General features: G+C 45.5%; 1 protein-coding gene across 1 annotated transcript in view; it reads left to right on the top strand.

Annotated features, from left to right (window-relative positions):
* Positions 1–25,961, top strand: part of LOC147663082 (glutamate carboxypeptidase 2-like) — a 222,372-nt gene that overhangs the window by 133,582 nt on the left and 62,829 nt on the right. Inside the window, exon 7 of the mRNA XM_086950692.1 lies at positions 2,212–2,297. Coding sequence (XP_086806818.1) covers positions 2,212–2,297 — 86 coding nt within the window. The remainder of the gene's footprint in view (positions 1–2,211; positions 2,298–25,961) is intronic.

Here is a 25,961-nt window from a genome sequence, read left to right on the forward strand (position 1 = left end):
GTGACTTTATTTTAAAAAAAGATAAATAAAGGTTATTAAAAAAACTTTCAGCATTCAAGCAAGGAGAGCTGCACTGTATGTAGAAAACACTAAAGCAGGCAAAGCTGCCACTTTACCAGAGACTCTTCATAGTCTGAACTGGATGTTTCTAAGTAGTTACTGCCCTATTTGATGCATGAGTCAAGTTGACTTGAAAACCTATTCGACCTCTGCTCTTTCATATGACATACATTTGATTAATTGTTGTCCAATTTCAGTAATTTGATGTCAGTTTTCTAATATCTAGTAAGTGCGACATAAATATTGTTGTCTAACCACCTTTCTGTATTACTATATTTATAACATTTTGAAAAAAATCTGTTTTTGATTATATCACAAGTTGTGACATAACAATGTATTTAGTTACACTTAACTCGCCTTGTTTGAAAGTTGGCAAGCGCTCTTATTAACACAGTATGTGAGATAATGAATGACTCAGTCATTACGCTAGTTAAGGGGGGAATGCAGGTAATTGGTGAGTGCACAATTTCTTTTCAGGTTATGAATCTTTATCCAAAGCATGCCATATTGGTGGGAAGATGCATTGCTTTAAAAGTATGCTACTGAAGTGTCATCATACATTACTCCTTGTTTAGCAATGTAAAAGTATATAGTGGGTAGTGTATACTGGTTTTTCACATTTTATATATGTATAAGTGTGATTTTGTAATTTTGTAATGATTACATTATTTGTATAAATTAAAGGATATTACTAATGTTGAATTTCATGTTTCAGATAATGTCATGTGTGATGTTATAAAGATCGCAAGTGGCACCTGAGTGGGTTTATTTTCTGTATTTTTAGGTGTTGCCTGTAAGCTGTATTTAACTCCCAATCCAGCAAATATATGAACTAAATTATTTTCTTGTAAATTCTTTTTTGAGTGTTTGGCCATTTTCAGGTCTCGTTTATAAACAGATTTAGATTTTCATTGTCAACCTTTTGTATCCTACATAGATTTAGAGTGGGCTGTATATCTACTCCTTGCTCATAATTTGCCGCATTCCCTTGTCTGTCTCAGTTCCATCCTCCTTATTTGATGGTTGCCTTTCTTATTCTTGTGTTCATCACACCCAAGAAGAATTTCAGTCTCACCATGTTTTGATTGGATGACTTGTATCTGTCCACTGCTGATGTCATGGATTGCATTGCCTCCCACTCTCTGTCTTTACTTGTCGTCCGTGCTTTACATTCTTTCCTTGCCCTTCCTACTTTATTCAAAATGCAGCCCTAATCCCCGCTAAGAGTCCCTTGCATTTGCTCCAACTGCCTCCTGCTGCTGCATCAGTGGGTGACCACCTTTGAATGTTTTTCCTTCCATTTCAAAATGAATGCCAGTCAGGCTCACAATTGCAACCTTGAAATTCTTTCTAATTTACATTCAACTCACATTTCATGATGGCCATTGCACATACATGATTGTGCACACAGCTGTCATCTAGGTGTGTTTTTAAAATGAAAACAATCCAAATGGTCACCATATGTGTGTATGCAAGGTAGCCATCTTGAAATGCCTTTTCTTAAGCTTTAAGAAAAACTATTCTATGATGGTTGCCATACATGCTCACACACTGCATCATTTGGATACAAAAACAATCATTGGCAAAGCCAGTAGTCTGCAGCGCATTGTCACAGGCGAGACCCATAGGACTTACCTGTGTTTGTTTTGGTCTTGGATGGATAAATATCAGTTTACATCTGATCTGTATAGTGAGTACTGAACTAAGCTGTCCCATCTAAAAGAACACCTCAAGCAATGTTACGCTTTCATGAAATGCTGTAGTTTAGTTGAGGATATATACCTAGCACATAAATGTCACTCACAGGTCTCAATGTTAAAGCACATAAGCAGCTGGTTACCAGGAATTGAACAGGATTACAAAAAAAGAACAGGTCTTAAATTTCCAGATGATCTTAGATTCCCAGCAGACTGGCAGTATAAGCTATATGAAGCAGCACATACTTAAGTAAATCAATTTAAGTTATGAATATGTATGGATATTTATTGTTTTTTTGAGCAATCACTTCTCCTTTTAGTTGCTTCATATCATTTTAAATATAATTGACTTTTCAGTGTGAGACCTTGATACCCTGAGCTACCTAAACAATTGTCTTGCTTCCCTTAAATGTATGCAAACCATAACTCTTTGTCTTTTCCCGCTTCTTTTTAGAAAGGTCAAAATGCATGTCTACACCAACAACAAAGTAACCAGGATCTATAACGTAATTGGAACAATCAGAGGATCTGTAGAGCCAGGTCAGTTGCACTTCATTCTCCCACAGTTGTACTGACACAGCCAGGTCTTTGCAACCACTGAATGGTGCAAGGTTGACCTGTAAATTGTATTACAAAGGGTTGGCCTTTGACTTTTATATTACTATGTAGGGCCTGATTTAGAGTTCCGCAGATGGGCTACTCCATCACAAAAGTGATGGATATCCCATTCACCGTATTACAAGTGTATTATATCCAATGCCACTTGTAATACAGCGTACAAGATAGCCAAGTGCCATTGGATATAATGAACTTGTGATACGGCGAATGGAATATTTGTCACGTTTGAGGCGAAGTAACCCGTTGGTCGCACTCTAAATCAGGCCCATAGTTTGAGGACCAGCACGGGAGCCGGCTCCCAAAGTCTTTTAGACAGCCAAACCCCATGGCATTTGCTATTTTTAATTAATAATGGTCAGTCTACCCTTGAGAACAATATAACAATGAAAATGCTCTGCCGAACAGTACAGTAATTGATAATCTACATGCCATCTCCTTGCACCAAGCCAACTCCATATGTACATGCTTTTATTTACAGGTAGCATCAGGGAGGCTGAAAGTGTTGATCATTGCCCGTATGAACTTACCCCAGTGGAGGCATCCTCAAATTTTGCTTTTCTCTGATACCCATCACAAAACCCTGCAGGTCAATATCTGCAATTGTGTGAGTGAAAGAACTCCTCTGACATTCTGTCCTCTAGCCAGAAGTTACTCAAATGATTTCTAAAAACCTTGCCTTATCATGCACTTCCATTTACTTTACTGAATCAAGGGTTCAGAGCACAGTATCGGATTTAGCTTTTGTATTATTATGACTTATAACTTCTGAATTGATGATCATATGTCAAGGCTGCAGAGGTGCATCACAAGGATGGCTGTTGGCAGGCAGAGTGGTTGGATTTAAGGGAGGAGTTTTACTGCAACAATTCCAGTCTTCTGACTGTCTGCCGCCCAAGTGAATGCTTGGAGCAGGTTGCTCCACCATGGAGAGCATTGTTTGAAGCCTGCTCCTGCTTTTAACCAGTTCTGCTTTTTGTCTGAGGACTAGAACAGGAACAGGCTGTGACAGCTTAGCATTGCAATGTTAGTCTTCACATATGTGCATCTGGTGACCGAACTGTCTGTAACACCAACTAGTCTGGGGTCAGTGAACCTTAGCCCTTCTGCAAAACAGGCTTGGGGACTCCTATTTTTTTTAATAGTAGAACACAACGAGATGGGTGACTGACTTTAAAATGCACAGCTTCTGTGGAGTGTAGTGCCAGGAAGAACTGCAACATCAGGAAGGCACTGCAGCACTATCACTCATTGGGCCGTCACCGTGCCCACTGTCTCATTCTGTGCAGGTACTCAGTGAGGGTGGCAATGAACCTTAATCAAGAAAGTGATATATATTTTTTTATTTATTTGAACGTTTGTAGAGCACAGCATCCACCCAGCTTAGCGCTATCAAATTGTCTTTCTACCCTGAGGTTTCTCTAGGGAATTGCAGATCGGGTAGCTGTGTTGTGCTTCGGCTGAGTAGGAAAAATCCATGTCTTCAGGTTTCTGCTAATGCTGTGCAGATTGGTGTTTGTTCTCAGGGTAATTGGTAGCTTATTCGAGATTTGTGCTGCCTTCACTTGAAAGGATCTCCCAGCGATCCTTGTGTTTTAAAACTATGCACACAGACCAGGCTGGCTGAAGACGATTTTAGGGACTGCAATGATTTATAATAACATCATTTCTTTTGTATGTAAATGACCCATTGCTGTGCTGCCCCATGGGAGCAGCACCTCCACTGCTTGCTTGGCTGTTTTCCCAGTCTGAGCATGGCACCAAGGCCTCTCACACCAAATGTTATTCAATCAGGTTTGAAGGAGTCAAGTTTGAAGACTGGGAGCAGGGGCATCACAAAGGGGTCAGAGCAGGCATTGAGCACCAAAGCCGTTTCCTAATTACGTGGGAGTTAAGATGGGGCTAGATAACTGATGGCGAGCTTTCTTCTTTACTCAAGGGCATATTTTGTTTTATAAATACAATTAAAAACCCAAAGAGACCAAGGATCAATCTTTCTAGCAGCATATGGCTTGTATTTTCAGTTTAACATAATAAAAATCAGTGGCGGCTGGTGACATTTGAAAGTGGTGAGGCGTAAAATTATTGTCGTACTACACTGCGGTGAGCAAGCGTAGCCAGCGAGCCCGAACAAACTTCGGAGGGGTTCTCCCCCGAGAAAAGTTTGAAAAAAGAGTGGGCAAATGGTGCATTTTCAAGCAACTTTGAGGCAGCAGAAAGGTTAATGAAGCAATACTATTGAATTATTTATCATTTAAGAAATTGCCAATTTTTATGAGCTATAGAGGACAATCTTTGCATATGCTGATGTTATAATTTGCCCATATAGAGCAAAGCTTATATACGTGCCTAACTGAATTTCTTTTAAGCTGCTGTTCTTCTTTGAGTGGAAAACATTCCTACACTAACAATCTTTGGCTGGCAGCTGGGGAAAGTGGCGGAATTTTTAAACATGAAGGCAGGCATACAAAACATTTTTCGAATCGCAGGCCGGAATTATTGTACTGGGATGTCATGCTCTTGACGGCCTGGTTCGACGCACCATTATGCCATCCTGGAACAGGCTGCCCTTTCTAACCCAACTGCAACCGAATGTTTTATTTAATCAAATTTGTATGTATCAGTGAACTATCCGTGTCTGTGAATTATTTTCATTGTCCGGTTCTGCTGTTTGCTGTTTTGGCCAACAATGGCAACATTGATTTTAGAATCCAAGAATTGGGTGCGCAAAGCAAACTGTGGACAAAAAGAACCTCCTTTCACGGCGGTGCACAGTGGTCTTATCTGATTGCGCGCATCCTTGGTGAAAGCAAGATGCAATGAAGTATGGAATACTCAATGAGGCAAGGGGTGCATGTGTTCACTGCTTCCACGCGTGCGTGTGTACACTGCAATGAAGTACAGAATGCTGCATGAGGCTACAGGAGAAGGGCGCTTGTGTTCACTGGTATGAAGGACTGTACGGTGCATGCACCTTGAGGCGAAGGGTGCGTGTGTTCATTGCTTCTTCCACACTTACGCAAGTACACTTCTATGAAGGATGGAACGGTAAAGGCGAAGGCTGCGTGTGTTCACTGCTTCTACACCTGTGCCTGTACACTGCTATGAAGTACGGAATGCTGCATGATCCTAGAGGTGAGGGGTGTGCCTGTCCACTGCTTTCTCGGGTGCGTGCACTGCTATGTATGAAGGAGAGAATGCTGCATACGTGCGGAGAGATAACATGTGTATATACTGCTTTGTCACATGTGAGAGGAGTGAGTGACAGAACTCGATCCAAAGGTATTGGAGCGCAGCCAGTATCTACCGCTGAACTGATTGAAGGCAGGCTCATTAAAACTGCTTTGACTCTCATTCAGGCTACGATACTGCTGACATTACGAGCTTTGTGAGAAGAGCTCAGCTACCATACAGAAGTAGGCCTCCTTGCAGCCAGGACTGGACCGGAGCATTCACTAAGTGCACTTCACATACGGCAGCGAGACACTCACGGAAGAAGCGAGTATTCTTTCTTTTTGCGAGCGTCTACTTACTGTTGATTGGATGTTAGGAAGGGCTGGGAAGGAGCCAGTGAGTCACTCTCCTTCCTGAACTTCTCTACAGCCCCTCATAAAGTCCAACCAACAGTGAGCAGAAAGAAAAGAGGGTGGAACTCATGACTATTCTCCAAGCCTGCCCCGACCACTACTGCTTTGAATGTGCTTCTGTCCTGCCCCCAACCATTGAAACCAATGGCACCGAGTTGGCCACGCCGAGGGCCGCAAACATATCGCCCTAGAGCTGATCAAACCACTGGAACTGAAGAGGCCACACCTCTTCAATGACACAAGCACTCTCACTTGTGCCTCAGGGGCGAGTGAAAATCTCGCTCGGCACAGGCACAGTTGCGGGCTCTGTAACGAGAGTTTTATCCTTCCCCTCTTTCTCTCCTTCTTTTCTGTGTGGCAGAGCACCACCCCTTTTGCCCACATGCACCAACCGCCCCTGATAAAAGTGCAAAGAGATCGACTGGAACTTCTGTATTGCCTATTTCTGAGACTTCAAGGTCAGACTCAGTAATCTACAATATAATTTAAATATAGGCTGAATACAACTGGAGCCAGACACACCCTTGTTGGACTCCTTTATTGATCTCAAAACTATATCTGCATTCGCCTTTGAGACCGTAGAGAACTCTGGGAGTATTGCATGTCTGCAGTACTTTCAGTGCAAGGAGTAGTAAACCATCAACACCAGTGTCTACAGTGAAGCCCAACGTTTATCTTGCTTGACTAGATCAAAGGCTGGTTTTAAATCGACAAATGTGAAGTATATAGAAGCCTTTTTTAACTATGGCAGATTTAAAGCAGATCATATAAAGGGAGACTACGAGGACAATTTTTCCTCAAAGTAATTCTCAAGGCGGACCGCAAATCAAATTAAAGGAACAGTGGAAAAGTGTCACTTGGTTTGATTGATAAGCTCCCGTCGATGTCGAGCCCGTCGACGGGACCAGCGTCGACGGGCTCGACATCGACAGGATCGTTGACGGACACGTCGTCGACGTCACTGACGGGCTCATCGTCGACGGACTTGGATTCCTCGTCGACGAGACGGTCGTCAACGGCACCGTTGATGTCTTCGTCGACGTCGAGTCCGTCGACGACGATTTAGTCGACGTCGAATCCGGCGACGATGGTCCCGTCGACGAAGCCAGTGTCGACGCCTACAACAATTCAAGCACAGATGTCACCATTGCCTACAGTATCACCGAGATCAATAGACACTGCTTCTACAAAGCCTCCAGTCACAATACAGGCATTTTCTACACCTATTTCTTCAAAAACTTTCCAACTAACATCTTACCAGAGGCAAGAGTGTTCTTATATCTTGCCACTTACACCCTCTCATCTCCTAGAGACTTATGCTCATGAGGAGGAGGATGACTTTGATGATGATGACAACGAAGGAGTGTTTGGGACAGCTCACCATACTTCAGAATTTAACATTAAATGTCAGTATGATGAGGAGGATGATGAGTAGGCTGAGCATTACTATCAAGAAGACATTGTAGTTCCTCATCGTACAGCATACCAGAGGCAGTCTTGGGCTTCAGAGTCCAGCCATCTGCCACCGAGCCTCATCCAGGACTTACAGGCCATGTTGGCAGACTATAGATAACATTTTCCACCACAGCAGGTCGTTTCTCCACTCCAACCTGCAGCATTTCCAGACCCTATTCCTCAACCTGAGATTAGGGCACCCAGGTCTCCGGTCAGGGAACCTCAACAGCCTACTTTGACTATCCGGACTCCGGATACTTCTTCAGACAAAGAAGTAGAGGAAGGCGAGTTACCGAATAATCCTCCTTTGGCCCCGTGGGATGATTATGTTATTCCCATGCCTTCTCTACCAACTCCACAACCTTCAGACTCACCACCTGAAGACATAGGTGGATTTCATAATCTTATGCAGCGAGCTGCGAGTAGATTTCAACTACCGGTAACAGTGGAACAGTCGGAGTGTTTTCTTCATGATTTTAAAGAAGAAACTAGGAAGGTGTCCAGAGCCATTGATATTATAGATTACATATGCAAGGAAGGCATCAAAGTAATGAGAAATCCTGCCTCTGTACTTGCCGTACTTCCACAGATAGAAAAGAAATATTGTGCTCCTCTCGGTAGCCCTTCATGCCTTACTGGACACCAGCGGCCAGATTCGGACATTTCGCAGGCCGCAAAACAAAGATCAAAAAACCTGGCCACTCCCATTACTACGCCACCAGATAAAGAGGGACGTCGTTTGGACCTTACCGGGAAGACATTTTCCACCATGGCTGCCGCCTCAATCAGGGCTGCGAATTCTTTGGCGATCATAGGACGATATGATTGCCAAATGGGGGCAGACATGGCTGGTCTGATTGATCTAGTTCCAGAAGATAAACGACAGGAGGCACAGAAGATCCTGATGGAAGGGGAGCGTGCAGCTGCAGAAACTATCAACTGCGCTTTGGATATCACAAATACAAATTTTAGACAACTGGCAGGAGCTGCCGTTCTCAGACGTCAGGGCTGGCTGAAGGCTTCCACCTTTCGGCTTGAGGTCCAACTTAAAATTCTGGACATGGCCTATAATGGCGAGTCTCTGTTTGGGAAACACATAGACAACGCCCTCCAGGCGATCAAAATGGACACGGATACCGCAAGATCCCTGGGTTCCCTGCAGTACAAGCGGGGATCTTTTAGAGGTGCTAGAGGACGTGGATATTCCTCTAGAGAAAAATATTACCAACAAAACAGACAATATCAGCCTCAACCGGCAGAATTATCAGTCTTCCTACCGCCAGTCTGGTACGGCTAATTTCTCTCGCCAAGGAGGCAGAAAACGCATAATCAATCAAGGGCGAGAAAGTCACCGAAAACAGTGAGATCAGCCGGGCACCAGCCTTATTTCCTTCCTTCCTTGTGGGCATGAAAATATCTGGCTTTCTACACCAGTGGCAACAGATTACATCCGATCAATGGGTGCTAGACCTCGTTCAACATGGACACACCCTAGAGTTTGTCACCAAACCACAACTACCCTGCCCAGTCGTCTTCACTTATTGTTCAAGGAGGTTCATTCAATGTTCCTCAAGAACGCTATAGAAAAGGTTCCAGTTCATCAGAGGCGGACAGGCTTCTATTCCCGTTTTTTCCTCATAAAGAAGAAATCGGGGGAATGGCGACCTATCTTGGACCTGCGCAATCTCAACAAATATCTCAAGAAGCAGGGTTTTCGCATGGTCACTCTTTCAGAGATTCTAAGCTGCCTGAATGAGGGAGATTTTATAGCTTCTTTGGACATGGAAGACGCATACTTTCACATCCCAATTCTTCCAAAACATCGAAAGTATCTCCGTTTAACTGTGGCTGGCGCCCACTATCAGTTCAAAGTACTCCCATTTGGCCTCAGATCGGCTCCAAGGATTTTTACGAAGTGCCTGGCTCCAGCAGCAGCAGCATTACGCTCTTCAGGGATCCAGGTTTTCCTGTACTTGGACGATTGGCTAATCAAAGGTCCCTCAAAGTACAGAGTACAGAACGGCATAACAACGTGCTGCACTCTCTTTGCATCCCTAGGTCTCACTGTGAACAAAAACAAATCCCAATTGCTTCCAAGAAAAATCCTGCCTTTCCTGGGAGCACGTCTGGATACAAGGCAATGCAGGGCATTCTTGTCTCAAGAAAGGCAACTCCGTCTGCAGAAATTAGCCATACAAGTGTCAAAAAGAAAATCATTTTCTGTTCGCCTGTTCGCTTCATCCCTGGGAATGTGGTCTTCGGCCATAAATCTCATCCCACTAGCACGTCTGGAAATGCAGCCTCTGCAGGAGGAGGGACATCTTCAGTGGGAGTAAGCGACAGGTTCCTTCAACGGCATCATCAAAGTAACCCCACGCATGGTAGATACTCTTCAGTGGTGGGCGCAACTGCGCAATCTGAAGCAAGGACTCACATTCTTGCAAACTCCTCCGGACTTCGTTCCGACGACAGATGCGTCCGTGGAGGGCTGGGGAGGTCATCTCTAAGACTTACAAGTACAGGGCAAATGGTCTCAGAACTACAAACAATGTCACATCAACAGTCTGGAATTGAGAGCCATCTTTCTATCCCTGCAAGCGTTTCTTCCCAGAATCGCAGGGTCTTCAGTCCTGGTCCGAACGGACAATATCTACATAAATATGGGACCCCCTCTAAATGTACTTTCAAGGTCAGGGAAAGAGAGGAACACAATTACATACGAAATAGATATTCCCTCATGACCTAATTATTTCCACAAATTACAGACTATATACTTTCAACAAAAGCCTGCTAAACAAGGTGACAACATATAATTTTTTCACATTTATGATTTTTATTTCTTTTTTTTTTTTAATTCTTATTTTTTGCAAAATTTCTTTAGGTTCATAACGATCACTTTACAAAAAGAGACATATAATTCATCATGTAAATAAAAATACAAATACCAAACAGAGAACAAAAACCTAAGGCACTCACACCATTATCTCATGCATACTCTCTCATACATTCTACATTCATTCTTTATTCTGTGTCTGAGGGGTCACAAGATGTTATGTGATCTATCACGCAAGGTCGACGTGTTTCGGTGGGATGAGACCACCTTCCTCAGGACCTTTTTTTTGCAGAACAGACGATCTTTCCCAAGAAAATTATAAGCTCTGTATTGGTATCCTGATATCCAATATTCAAGAAGGATGTGACTTCAATACTGACTGTGATTAGCCAGTTGGTTACCGTATATAATCATTCAATCAATCAATCACGGCATTTATAGAGTGCGCTACTCACCCGGGAGGGTCTCAAGGCGCTGGGGGGGGGGGGGGGGGGGGTAAGTTACTGCTCGAACAGCCAGGTCTTGAGCTGCTTCCTGAAGGAGAGATGGTCCTGGGTTCGCCGAAGGTGGGTGGGGAGGGAGTTCCAGGTCTTGGCTGCCAGGTAGGAGAAGGATCTTCCTCCGGCGGTGGCCCTGCGGATGCGAGGTACGGTGGCGAGGGCGTGGCTGGTTGATCGAAGCTGGCAGGTGGGCGTGTAGAAGGTCATGCGGTCGTTGAGGCACTTAGGCCCAGGTCGTGGAGAGCCTTTTGTGCGTGGGTCAGGAGTCTGAACGTGATTCTCTTGCTGACGGGGAGCCAGTGCAGGTCTCTCAGGTGTCTGGTGATGTGGCTGTGTCGGGGGATGTCCAGGATGAGTCGTGCGGAGGCGTTCTGGATGCGCTGGAGTCTTTTTTGGAGTTTGGCTGTGGTTCCAGCGTAGAGGGTGTTCCCGTAGTCCAGTCGGCTGGTGACGAGTGCCTGGGTGACGGTCTTCCTGGTTTCGGTGGGGATCCATCTGAAGATCTTGCGGAGCATGCACAGGGTGTTGAAGCATGAAGATGAGACGGCGTTGACTTGTCTGGTCATCGACAGGGAGGAGTCCAGGATGAAGCTCAGGTTGCGTGCGTGGTCCGTTGGTTTGGGAGCGGTGCCCAGGGCCGGGGGGCCACCAGGAGTCGTCCCAGGCGGAGGGTGATGATCCCAGGATGAGGACTTCCATCTTGTCTGAGTTCAGTTTAAGGCGGCTGCTCCTCATCCAGTCGGCGACGTCTTTCATTCCTTCATGTAGGTTGGCCTTGGCTGTGGTGGGGTCGTGGTGAGGGAGAGTATCAGCTGGGTGTCGTCGGCATAGGAGATGATGTTGAGGTTGTGTTGGCGTGCGATGGCTGCGAGGGGGCTCATGTAGACATTGAAGAGGGTTGGGCTGAGTGAAGATCCTTGTTGAACACCGCAGATGACTTCGGTGGCCTCGGATCTGAACGGGGGGAGGCGGACTCTCTGGGTTCTTCCGGCGAGGAACGAGATGATCCATTCCAGTGCTTTCTCTCGGATTCCGATGTTGCTGAGGCGCTTCACTAGGGTGCGGTGGCAGACTGTGTCGAACGCCGCAGAGAGGTCCAAGAGGATGAGGGCCGCTGTTTCCCCGTTGTCGATCAGGGTTCTGATGTCGTCGGTGGCTGCGATTAGGGCGGTCTCGGTGCTGTGGTTGACCCGATACCCGGACTGCGAGAGGTCGAGGGATCCGTTCGTCTCGAGGAAGGTGGCCAGCTGTCTGTTGACGGTCTTCTCGATGACTTTGGCCGGAAAGGGAAGGAGCGAGATGGGGCGGTAGTTCTTGAGGTCGGTGGGGTCCGCCGTTGGTTTCTTCAGGAGGGCGGTAAGCTCGGCGTGCTCCCAGCTCTCCGGGAAGGTGGCGGTGTGGAAGGAGGAGTTGATGATGTCCCGGAGATGGGGTGCGATGATGGCGTCGGCTTTGTTGAAGACTTGGTGTGGGCAGGGGTTGGTTGGTGATCCGGAGTGGATGGAGTTCATCATGCGGGTGGTGTCTTCGGTGTTGATCGGGGTCCAGTTGCAGAGGGTGGTGGTGGCAGGCGTTGGTTTGGCGGTAGGGTGCGTGGTCTGTGCGTCGAAGCTGTTGTGTATGTCTGCGATCTTGCTGTGGAAGGCGAGTGAGTCGCAGAGGTCTTGCGAGGGAGTGATGTCGTTGTTTCCGGCGCTGGGGTTGGAGAACTCTTGGACGATGCCGAAGAGTTCCTTGCTGTCGTGGGCGTTGTTGTCCAGTCGTTCTTTGAGTGCCGACTTCTTGGTGGCGCGGATCAGCTGGTGGTGTTTGCGGGTGGCGTGCTTGAGGGCGGTCCTGTTGACTGTGGTATGGTCGAGCCGCCAGGCTTTCTCGAGGGTGCGGCAGTTCTTCTTGCATTCCTTGAGTTCGTTGGTGAACCAGGGGGTTTTCTTGCTACCGGTTCTGCTGGGAGGGTTCTTCAGTGGTGCGAGGTCGTCGGCGCAGGCGGTCAGCCACTTGACGAGGTTGCTGGCTGCTTCGTTTGGGTCCGCTGTGTTGGTGGGTGTGTTCTGGCTGAGGGAGGCAGAGAGCTGCTCGGCGGTGATCTTGCTCCAGCCAGGGAACCTGTTGCGGGTGGTGGTGGGTCGCCGTTTTCCTGAAGCTGAAGTGGATGCAGCTGTGGTCGGTCCAGTGGAGTCCGGTGGTGTGGCTGAAGGAGATGTGCTTGCTGGATGAGAAGACGGGGTCAAGCGTGTGGCCGGTGTAGTGGGTGGGGGTGTTCACCAGTTGCTTGAGTCCGAGGTTGGCGAGGTTGTCCAGCAGGGTGGTGGTGTTTCTGTCGTTGTTGTTTTCCAGGTGGAAGTTGAGGTCCCCTAGGAGGATGTAGTCGGCGGAGGGCCGGGCGTGTGGGCTGATGAAGTCTGCGATGTCTTCGCTGAATTGTGCGCGTGGTCCCGGTGGTCTGTAGATGAGGGTGCCTCGGAGGGTGGTCTTGGGGTCAGTGTGTATCTGGAAGTGAAGGTGTTCGGCGGTGGTGAAGGTTTCATCGGCGTTTGTCGAGATGCGGATGGTGTTCTTGTGTATGATGGCGATGCCTCCTCCCGTCTGGTTGATGCGATCCCTCCGGGTGATCTTGTATCTGTCCGGGATGGCTATGGCGATGTCGGGCGCTGAGGACGCGTTCATCCAGGTTTCGGTGAGGAAGGCGACGTCCGGTGCTGTCGCGTCGAGCAGGTCCCAGAGTTCTACGGCGTGCCTGTTGACGGAGCGGGTGTTCAGCAGGATGCACTTGAGGTGGTTGTTGCTGGTGCTCGACTTGGCGGGGGTGGTGCAGGTCCGGAGGCAGGTGAATTGGCAGGCTTGGCAGGCGAAGGGTCCGTGAGTGCGTCTCGGGGTGGCTCGGTAGCAGGCAGGGTTCCGGCCGATGTTGAGTGCGTTGAGGGTGGCGGCGTCGTAGCTTCTATGCGAAGGAACAATCTAAAATAGATTAGCATCCATTAATTATTTTTTCGTTATGTAGGAGTTGCGGTGGGCTGCCAGGTGAGTTTCTTATATATTACTGGAACAGTTCATAAAGCAGAATCCTTTCATATACTCTAAATGACTTCTTTCTTTTCTTGTTTTATCGAAAGCATCTCCCTGATTTTTCTTTTCTCAGCTCCGTTATCGAGAGACGTAGACACCAGCAGACCTCCGCTCGTAATCCCGAAGGTTAGGCTAATATATATGAAAGGATCCTGCTTTATGAACTGTTCCAGTAATGTATAAGAAACTCACCTGGCAGCCCACCGCAACTCCTACATAACGAAAAAATAATTAATGGATGCTAAGCTATTTTGGATTGTTCCTTCGCATAGAAGCTGATATATACGATAACCAACTGGCTAATCACAGTCAGTATTGAAGTCACGTCCTTCTTGAATATTGGATATCAGGATACCAATACAGAGCTTATAATTTTCTTGGGAAAGATCGTCTGTTCTGCAAAAAAAAGGTCCTGAGGAAGGTGGTCTCATCCCACCGAAACGCGTCGACCTTGCGTGATGGATCACATAACATCTTGTGACCCCCTCAGACACAGAATAAAGAATGAATGTAGAATGTATGAGAGAGTATGCATGAGATAATGGTATGAGTGCCTTAGGTTTTTGTTCTCTGTTTGGTATTTGTATTTTTATTGCTTACATGATGAATTATATGTCCCTTTTTGTAAAGTGATCGTTATGAACCTAAGGAAATTTTGCAAAAAATAAGAATTTAAAAAAAAAAGAAATAAAAATCATAAATGTGAAAAAATTATATGTTGTCACCTTGTTTATCAGTCTTTTGTTGAAAGTATATAGTCTGTAATTTGTGGAATTAAATAGGTCATGAGGGAATATCTATTTGGTACCGAACAGACAATACCACCAGCATGTTTTATGTAAACAAGCAGGGAGGAACAAGAACAGCTACGCTATCAAAGGAAGCTCAGGAGTTATGGGAATGGCTAACACTTCACAACATAATTCTCAAAGCAGAACATGTCAGAGGCCTCCACAATACCCTACCGGAAAAGCTCAGCAGATCCGGGCATGGGGCAAGCCAACGTTGGACTTATTTGCGACTCAACAGAACAAGAAATGCCGGCATTACGCCAGCTGATACCCTCAACAGGGATCAAGAGGGAATGCCCTGTCCATGGGATGGTCAGGGATTTATGCTTACACCTTTCCTCCGATCCCGTTGATTCCAAGAGTGTTGCGCAAAATGAAGCTGGAGAGCTGCTGTCTCATCCTAATTGCTCCCAGATGGCCTCGCCAGTATTGGTTTCAGGAGCTCATGTTGTTATCACAGGAGCCTCCAATCAAACTTATCCCAGCTCCAACACTGCTGTCACGCAACGAGGGTCAGATACATCACCCAGACCCTCAATCTCTGAAATTACATGCATGGCTCCTGACTTCTTAGAGTTTCAACACCTCCAAATTCCCAAGGATTGCCGGGACATCTTGAAGAGGGTGCGAGCCCAGAGCACATTGAAGACTTATCGTCTTAAATGGAAGCGATTCTGCTCCTGGTGTATATCAAACACTTTACACCTGATTGAAGCTCCTGCAGAAATAATTCTTCCTTACTTCTTACATTTGGCTAGCTCTGGTCTTTCTTTTTCTTCGATAAAAGTCCATTTAGCGGCTCTATCCAGGTTCAGGAAGGTAGCTGGCATTTCCTCACTATGTTCTTCATCGTTAATAAAACAGTTCATGAGAGGTCTTTTCCGGACTTATCCTCCGGTTAAACCTCCCCCACCGGAATGGGAGCTCAACACGGTCCTTTCACAACTGATGAAGCACCCGTTCGAACCTATTCACAAAGCCGACCTCAAGTACCTAACATGGAAGGTCGCCCTACTTCTAGCTCTGACATCTGCTAGAAGAGTAGGAGAAATTCAGGCTTTCACTATAAAAGAACCTTTCTTGCGTTTCTCTCAGGATTATGTCACTCTTCGAACGAATCCAACTTTTATACCCAAAGTGCCTTCTCAGATTCATCTAAAGGAGCCAGTGAAATTACGAGTTTTTTCCCCAAATCCTACAACTCCAGCGGAAAGAACACTACATTCTTTGGACATCAAGCGATGTTTGAAGTTTTATCTGTAAAGAACAAAAAACTTCAGAAAATCAGATCAGTTATTCGTGGCTTATGGCCAAGCTACGCTGGGGAAAGCGGTCACTAAAGCCACAATTTCTAGTCGGATAGCCTCCGCGATCCATTTTTGTCATGTCAAATCCAACAGGCCATTGCAAAGAACTGTCAGGTCTCACTCTACAAGAACTGTAGCTGTGTCTTCAGCATTGTTTGCAGGAGTGACGTTAGAAAATATTTGCAGTGCTGCCACATGGAAGAATGTCCACACATTTACAAGACATTACTGCCTGCAATCAGCAAGTCAAGAAGATGCGGCAGTTGGTCAAGCAGTCTTACGTCATCTGTTTCCATAAGAGCAGCTTCAGGTAACCAGTGTTTCCTTCATTTAATTATCAATCTATGCTTTTCAATATGTTGGTGTATGTAAAGATGTAAATGCATTACAGTTTGCCTACTTGTTATGTGTGATATTACTTTTCCTGATTAATATCATATGACTGCTCTTTGAAATCTAGTCATGTTTCTTGTTAGTGAGGTACTTACTTCACAATAGTTGGTTGTTAAATATAATGTTTATGGGAGTGTCCCACTATAAGTCTCCCACCATCCGCAACCGACTCTTATCTGGCATACTGCGTGCTACTCTGATTCAGGCATGTGAATCTATGAAAGATACCCCAATACTGCATAGGAAAACAAGTTACTTACCTGTAACTTCAGTTATCCAGTATTGGTATCTTTCATAGATTCACATGCAACCACCCACCTCCCCGGAGAGTCAGTTCTCTAATTTGGGATACTTATTTCCCACTTGTGCTAACAAAAATCTTAGGAGAACTGGCTCTGCAGAGAGGGTTCTAGAGGGTGCTATGAGCTGATTGGTTGGAACAAAGACTTTGGTCTTTTTAGCATAATGAGGTAGATAGGCTACTACAATCTAGGCCTCAGGCCTTTCTCCTAGGGCCTACTACTGTAATTTACCTTTGGCACTGCTTTTTTATATACTGTGGGACTCCCGCCTCGGCGACGGGGAATGATTCAGGCATGTGAATCTATGAAAGATACCAATACTGGACAACTGAAGTTACAGGTAAGTAACTTGTTTTCTTATGCCCCAATGCAGATCAGGCAGGGTTCTTTGCAACATTATCTAGGGTCTTCGCCCCGTACCTGTCGCAAGCTATACTCCTGGGGGGAAACTTTATTAGCGTTGCTGACCCTACCCCTGATAGATCTCATCTACCCCTGGGTGACTCTCTGGTGACCTGCTTGGCGCGTACCTTTTCTGACAGTAAACGGCAATGGGGACTAGTGGACTCTTGGAGACGCCTCCACCCTATGTCGCAGGACTATTCATTTTACTTTGGCATGCACAAACTTCATGTTCATCTTGGCACTTTTCTCTGCACGCCTAGAGTGCATGGGGCAGTTCACCATGGGAATATCTGTGCCAAACAGCCTCTGAACCCAATCCAGTGATGCTCACTATGAACTAGGAGTGCGAACGCCACCACATCCCTAAATGGCAGTTGCATTTTGAAGTAATAGATGACCCAGTCTTTCAACATAACATTGGTGAGACCATAACTACTTACTTTGTTGTTATTGACAGGACTGCTACCACCCCTCTGAATGAGTAGGATGCTTAGAAGACAGTTATCAGGGGCCATTGTATTGCTGAGATAGTAGGGGTGTGACCCACATTGGTGGGTGAGATCGAAGATCAGGAGAAAGTGTTGCAAGGGGGAACATCCATAACGACGCGGTCAAAACACAGCCCTGCCATTACCACGCGTCTTTTACAACGCAAGTCGTTACAGAGGGCGCTGTAGACTAAGGAATAGTAGATTTACTATTCCACCACCTTCCCTACTGTACGTAGGCTGGAGTTGGAATAGTAAATCTTACTATTCCTAAGTCCAGCACCCTACAGCGCAATTCGTGGTAACGACTTGCGTTGTAAAAGATGCGTTGTGATGTACCGAGATCTAAAAGATCGCGTTGTAACATCATACAACCGTTGCAAGACCTTGAAAAGTTCAGGCCGGAGAACCCAGCACTTAAACACCCACTACAGTAGGCAAAGGAATTACTAGCAGCCCGAGTTGAGAAACTCGACTGATTTGACTATCAGGAGTTCATGCTGTTGATGTCTTTTTAAGCCCAGTGGCCCTGATGATACTCACACAGGATGATGCTGAGGAGCTGGGGATGTCATTACATTTCAAGAGGCGAGGGCTGCTAATGAAATCATGGCGCGAGGTAAAGTGCCTGGTGCAGATGGCTTGCCAGCCGACTTTTTTGCCACATATAAAGACACTTTACCACCAAAACGATTTAATCTTTATGCTGCCACTCATGTCTGTGTCTACATGTGAAGCTCTGGTTATTCCGCTCCTGAAACCCCGACGCCCTCCCATCGATGTTGGAGCCTACTACCCTTTGTCCATGCATAATGTGAACTACAGTATAGTCAAATACTTGTGACCCGGCTTTTGCTCCACATGCCCAATTTGATTCAGACTGACCAGGCGGGATATATATCAGAGCACAACACAGTGCTCAATATTCGCAGGCTCGTTTGCTCATGAATGAGGAGAGTGGACAAACGAAAGGCGCCAATCATAGCAATAGATATAGGGAAGGCCTTTGACAGCCTGCAATTGGATTTTCTCTATCAGGTTATTGGGTCCTGGGTTTGTACAATGGACCAAACTCCTTTACCTATGGTGCGAGTCTGCACTGGTAGAACAATATCCAACTGCTAAAGGGTTTGTTTTTCGCCATCACAGAGGAACCACTAGCTTTCAGCACAGCCACTGGTAGATTTTATCGGGGTTGGAAGTCCTGGGATATTCTCGTTTTGCAGCATTGTATGCTGATGACATGTTATTGTTCCTCCAGGATGTCGAGGTGGACTCATGGGGGGCAATAGAACTAGTGAGGCTCTTTGGAGCAGTATTGGTCTTGCACATTATTTGGCAAAAATCCCATCTGTTTCCATTCTGTATGGACACCACTCCACCCCAGAACTTGTGGTCCCTAACCTGGAATGCAACATGCCTACAATATTTAGGAGTTAAGGTTTTTCATGACCATCGAGACCTCTTAGATGGCAATATCAGGGCAGCCGGCAGGGCCCTGACGGTGGTCGTCAGTGTAAACTTTGGACTTCGTTGCCATTATCTGTCACTCGTAAATTAGCCGTGGTTATAATAGTGGCACTTCTGCGGCTGCTCTACTTTTTCTCCAGGCTGCCCCTGCTTATTCCCCGCCGACTGTTTCAACAGTTGGATTCCTTGCTGATAGAACTAATATGGGGATGTGAAGCCATAGGGGGGGCGATGACTACATTGCAGTACCATGTTACGGAGGGGAGACTAGCAGCGCAAGACCTAGAAGCCTATTATCTAGCAACGCAGCTGCAATGGTTTAACCATAATGAGCCATGAAGAGGGAGCAGTCAACTTGATCCCTTTACATGCGGGACCTATTACATGTCCTCTAAACCCCCGACCCCCTGCAGGCTGCCTTTCAAGAACTGCTTATAATCAAATAATGAAAAACCTCCCATTCAACCTATATTTCTTTACTACTAGCTACCATTTTGCCATAAAATGGGACATCTGTAGTCACACAACATGTCTCTAGTCATTACTTATACTTCAAATTTCATGTATTTTTCTTTTTTTCATCATTCAATTCAAAAGAAGTTAAACCATTTCTTCAGTGTTGTGCACAGTTAGAGACAATGTTTCTCTTTTAGCAAAACAATGTATGTACATGATTAATTCAATTCTATCATTTGACAAACATCATCATGCATTGAGTATAAATCCAATGAGCAAATAACATATAATTTTCAAAAACTAAAATTCACTCTTATCAAAGAATAAAATTAAAATAAAAAAAAGCCCATACTCACACTTCATTCATGTACTCTTCAATCGTATCACTGACACATACTATAAACACTCATACACACCCAAGTACAACACTGCATGCAGAGATGGAATCAAAAAGGGGTGCAACATCAACCCTCAGGGGCTGTACTGATAGCTGGGATGTCACACTCTCCGGTCGACGTACGTTTCAATGGAAATAACTGATGAACTCCATCTTCATCAGGACCAATAGTTCATAAGTTTATACGAGTGGATGCATTGGGATCTGCTAGCACTAATCTTGCAAGTCTGCAGTACAGCACTCCAGCCGGAGTGAAAACGTCAGGGCAACACTCAGAATCTCATGTTGCCTATGCCACTGGTATGCTGTAAGTCTCGGTAGTCATATAAATCTTTCGCCTGGGATGTAACCGGTCCTCCTAAAGGTGGACTTCCGGTCTTACAAGAGGGACTGCCCAATTTAAATGTCCAATATGGAGCTGCTGCCCAAGAGATTTAAAAAAAAAATGATTCTAAAAGCGACTGGTGTAGATCATAAATATCTCATATTCGTCTTTTTGTCAGAACTGTTGATACCGTACTGTGTGGGTCCAAGCTTGGCTTGGACCCGATAATGCCTTGACTGAATGTTCAGTCCTCAGTCGGTTACAAGTACTTTGCACATATCCGTAGAGCGCTACGGAGGGGCATATGTTATGCAACCCACTGAAGCATGAGAAGGGTCCACATACCCCAGAACCTAGGCTGGATACATGTAAAGTACCCGTAACTGAGACATTAGTGTTAAAATACCATCTAACCCATCAATATGGTGTTGGTCAAGGAAAGTTCTTTGTATTTATTCATAAAGTTTTATATAGCGCAAACTTGACCCACGAGGGTATCAGAGATGTCACAGAGTTCCTAATATAAAACCATTTCCCCAAGCATTTCTCAGAGATTTCACAACGTAAAAGCATTACCTAATACATTTGTTTAAAAGTTCACAATGTAAATCCTGACTCTCAGGGTAGTGAGGCAGAGCATTCCAAGACTGATTTAGGGAGGTGTTTTGGGCTAGACACTCAAACCAACAAACACAATGAATACACAAAAAGAAAAGTACTAGAATGCACACGCTAATAAATACTGTACGTAAAATTACATATATTTTCAAGATATCTGGTGGAATTACAAATTGGAATCTCACCTCTAAGGGTCATGAAGATTAAACAGGAGCAAATCATATACCCTAAAGAAATATCACTGAGGCAACTAAACCTGTAAATGTAGTGTGTTTCCGCACACAAAGCTCTCCACAACCAAGGCCCAAGATACCTCAACGACCGTCTGACCTTCTACACTCCCACCCGCCAGCTTCGATCAACCAGCCACGCCCTCGCCTCCATCCCCCGCATCCGAAGAGCCACCAGAAGATCCTTCTCCTACCTGGCTGCCAAGACGTGGAACTCCCTCCCCATCCACCTCTGCCTGACCCAAGACCATCTCTCCTTCAGGAAGCAACTGAAGACCTAGCTGTTCGAACAGTAGCGGACCCCCCTTCCCCAAGCGCCTTGAGACCCTCCGGGTGAGTAGAGCGCTATACAAATGCTTTGATTGATTGATTGATTTATTTCCGTTATCTGTGAGGCACTATGTGGCAATTTGTGCTCCCACAAGTTTTATTCCTAAGAAAAAGAAATTCTCCTATCTTTGCCTATTTGAAAGAACGAGACTTTTCTCAATCAAAAAGATTAAACCTAGACATGTAAAACCCATTTTTATTACAGTTCATAGTGTAAATCTATTTCCTTTTGTATTTTAAGCAGTTGTTAATTTGTAAAAACAAAAGTGCTGGGGCTCTGGTCAAGAGGTAGCTCCTGTTATCACTGCCTAACATAAAACCAACTACTAAACATGAAACTCTACAAGTAGGAGAGGATGTGGAGTAAGGACCTGAGCTGTCGACTTCGGAGCTGGGGAACCAGGTTTGAGTCTTGGCCTCGGCTCAACATCCTGTGATTCTAGGCAAATCACTTCATCTCCATGTGCCTCCCAAAAATCAATGTGTCCTTAACTGGTGCTCAAGTGCAGTATTGACCATTAAGTGACGGTGCTGAGCACTGGAAACCATTGGTTCAAATTAAGCACTGATTTTAAGCATTCCTGTTGTGTTTGGCCTGGAGTTCACAATGTAAAACCCCTTCCTGTTGTATTTGCCAGGGAGTTCACCAAGTTGGGAATTTTCTCTTACATTTGTTAGAGCTCACAATGTATGTGTCAGAATTCACAATGTAAAGCCCCTTACTTTCTTTCCTATTGCATTTGTGACAAGTTCACAACTTAACATAAACTTCTTTCTTACGAAGTTGACAGTGTAAAGTCTCTTTATATTGTATTAAGCAGAGAAATCAAATCTCTTTACAATTTATTTGAGGAAGTTCTGCTCAGACTTACTTAAGGCATTCAATTAGGGGTGTGGCTTAGTCATTGTGTGATTTGGGGGGGGGGGTGAATTTCATATTTCTCATGTAAAAAGGCTGTGTGCCACAGGGTGAATGTGTGTGGTACCCAAGGTTCAGGATGGCCTATTCACATGAGGAGCAGGTTCAGTACTAATTGGCATGAGTTGAGCCTCTGGGACTGATTTAGAATTTGGCAGACAGGTACTCTGTTTCAGTAGTGACGGAGTACCCTGTCTCCCAAACTCAAGATGTGTCCACCCGATTTTGATCTGGAGAGACCGCAAGTTTTACACCCTCAGAGAAAACTTCCTTCAACAGCCCAACTAAATAGGTGTCATTGGAAGTACGGTCAGGTGACTTTTTTCACTTTCCATCATCACCCGGTATCTAGGTGGTGAGTAACAATAAAAAAAGAAAAATGGCAGCCCACACCATGAGAGGAAACTGTGAGGGGGTCATTCATTTCTCTTTAAATAAAACAAAAAACAAGCTTCCACTTGGGCGTTTGCTTTTTAAAAAAGAAAAAACTTTGGAAAAGACCAGCCATCATCTTTGACAGAGCTGTTTTTTTAAATGTTTTCTACAGTGACAGGAACTGCCATGATGGCGGGCCCTGCCAATGTATAGAAATGTCCACTGGGCTGGGAAACATTTCTAAATTTGGCAGTAGTGAAGGCTGTAAAGTCCTCCATCATCCTGGCTAACCCTGGGCGTAGTTCGCATAGTAGTGCTGTGTGTAGCTACGTGAAGTGCACTTCGCACGCTACGCGAACTGCCTAGTGCAGTAGGGAAATGCTGTTCGCAATGATTGCACAGTGCCGGATGCTTGTCCGCACTGCGCAATCATTGCAAACAGCATCATGCACAGTGCAAGCGGGACCACTCGCAATGAGAAACCTGGCCTCCCCGCGTTGAGAATCTCGCCAGGAGGTTCATTTTCGACGCTCGCAATCGGCAACTTGATGTTGCCGATTGCGAATGAGGAAAAAGTCTCACCGGGTTGTTGATTTTGCTCGCTCGCGGTCACCAACTAGAAGTTGAGGACCACAAGCGAGCAAAAAATGCCTGCTACGCCACGTGTTTTTGCACTGTGCTATGTGCGATTCGCTTAGCGCTTAGTTGTGCAAACTACGCACACTCCGCGAGCGTAGCGTAGTTTTCCGCCCAGGGCTAATTCTGGCTGCTTTCACTCTGTCTGCTACATTCTAAATCGGGCCGTAAGTCTAGAGTGGCAAAGTGGGCAATAAAGAAAGGTTTGAAATGCTACCCCGAGGAATTGCAAGTGTTAGAAAATGTGCAAGCATGTGTCCATCACCTTTTGGGTGTTTGGTTGCCAGTAGTATGCCTGGAAAGCTGAGACTGGCATCGTTTTCCAGGACTCCTACTGCCAATGTTTGTGAATTCTAAAAGCAGTACATTTGCAATAATTCAAGGAGTACTTCAATAGGTGCAGATTTGCTACTTTTTTGGTAAATTATTCTCTATGGGGCATATTTAGAAAGAAGTGGATCAATGCAGCGCAGTGAGCAAAGTTGATGCTCCACCTTGCATGACGTGAAGCAAGCAGAAATGTGCAAGTGTGTCTGTGTTATGGTCAGGATAGTTAACCTCTTCGATGCTCAAGTCGGCTCCCGGCTGTCATGAGTCACGGTGGGCGTGTGCTGATGATGGCCGGGAGCGGTCATGACCACGCCCGCGATCGGAATGTTCAGCACTGCAGCGGAATTCGCGCCGCAGTGATGATGCTAAGGTGGAGGAAATGGGTACCTTTCTGCACAAAAACTAGCTTTGGAGGCTTTTTTCCTGTGTGTGTGTCTGTGTTGCATTCTCCAGAATGCATCACACATGCAAAGAGAGAATAATAAGGAGAAATAGAGAGATCTTTCCGTGTTACGCCAGCCTCGGCAGGCGCACCACTCTGGCGCAAACGCATGTCTACAAAGAGTTATAGATATGAAATCTAAGGATAGATGCGCAGGAATGCCCATGCACCACCCATGGAATGTTTTTGATGCAAAGTAATGCAAGGCAGTAAAATGCATGGTTTTTTTTGCTAAGCCACTCTAATTGACATTTGCCAAATTGTCATTTATGTGGAATTACAAATACCAAAAAAGATTTTGCGTCTGGGCTATATCAAAGAAGTGCCCAACACACAATCTATGTCAAACCTGGGCCTAAATATATTTATTTTCCTGATCCAAAAAAACTAACAAGTTAAAACTTCATAGTGAAATCAAGATGACAAGAAAAACGTCATAGAAGGCCCGACCCACCTCCGAAGCCATTAATGGATTTATTTGGAGGTGTCACTCCCCAAACACCCCCCCCCCCCCTGAAGCTATGCCCCTGCATAGACCTCAATTTTGTCAATGCAGGTCTTTCTCCATTGGTCCCCATCAGCCTGTGTGCCTCATTCCCTCCGGGAACAAATTGCCTACTACTACAATTTCAAACTCAGGGCAACATGACAATAAGACAGGGTGTTGATGTGGGCTAGACAATCAAAACTCTGCAATACAGAAAAATAACAAATTACGGTCCAGACAGTGTTCCCTTTTAAAAAGGAAAAGTGCTGTTATCGCTCCTTATTACTGATTACAAGATTCTGGAGAAGATATTGGCAACCCACCTGATACTTATAACAGACTCCCTTATACACCCATATCAAAGCGGCTTTATACCAGGTAGAAAAACATTTTAAAACCTGTGACGCTTGTTTTGGATCATGGACTGAACAAAGCAGCATAAACTTCCCCGTTTGGCAGCATCACTTGATCTTGAAAATGCCTTCCATACTTTGAGTTGGACATACCTTTTTGTAGTACTAATTAAGATGGGAGAGGGGATAGGCGCTCCGGAAGTGGGTGTCCCTGCTCTACACAGACCCGGTGGCATAGGTACGCACAGGTACCAAAGTTTATAAACCCTTTGCAGTTTAAAAGGGAACCAGACAGGATTGCCACCCACCCTGATATTATTTGCTCTAGCGATGGAGCCATTGGCATGCCTCTTGTGAGATAAAGCCCTGATTGGGAATCACCATTGGCCGGCAAACCCATAATGTCTCATTTTATGCTGATCATGCTCTGATTTACTTGTGGGCGAGTGATACCAATGCCCCCTTGTTGGACCTCCTTGACGAGTTTGCAGATGTCTCCGGTCTCAGGGTCAACTAGGACAGGAAAACAAGTGCCCTAACTGCCAACCATCATGCACTGGGACAGGAACAGACTAATTTGCATGTAGCCAGGTTCTGAGCTGGGATGGTGCAGTGAGCTAAAAAACGGTGATGGATCAAGCCCTGATCTTTGGACTGGGTAAGAGTGGTCTGCTTAATTCAGACACTCTGTTCATCACCACCCCCTTTTCTGAATCATTTTGTCCACCACAAGCGTGGAAGGGTATACTCAGATGTGAGTCCCTTGCTCATTGCACCATCAGGATTCAAGCAAGCCGGGCCGACGACGGCTGAAATGCCAGAAACCGGTCCCCGGAAGCTTGTTTCCTTCCCAGTGTAAGAATTGGCTTGGTAGTTTGGTTTGCCCTGTTCCCATCATGCACTGGGACAGGAACAGACTAATTTGCATGTAGCCAGGTTCTGAGCTGGGATGGTGCAGTGAGCTAAAAAACGGTGATGGATCAAGCCCTGATCTTTGGACTGGGTAAGAGTGGTCTGCTTAATTCAGACACTCTGTTCATCACCACCCCCTTTTCTGAATCATTTTGTCCACCACAAGCGTGGAAGGGTATACT

This window comes from Lissotriton vulgaris, unplaced genomic scaffold (genome assembly GCF_964263255.1).
Source record: "Lissotriton vulgaris unplaced genomic scaffold, aLisVul1.2 SCAFFOLD_3341, whole genome shotgun sequence".
Lineage (NCBI taxonomy): Eukaryota > Metazoa > Chordata > Amphibia > Caudata > Salamandridae > Lissotriton > Lissotriton vulgaris.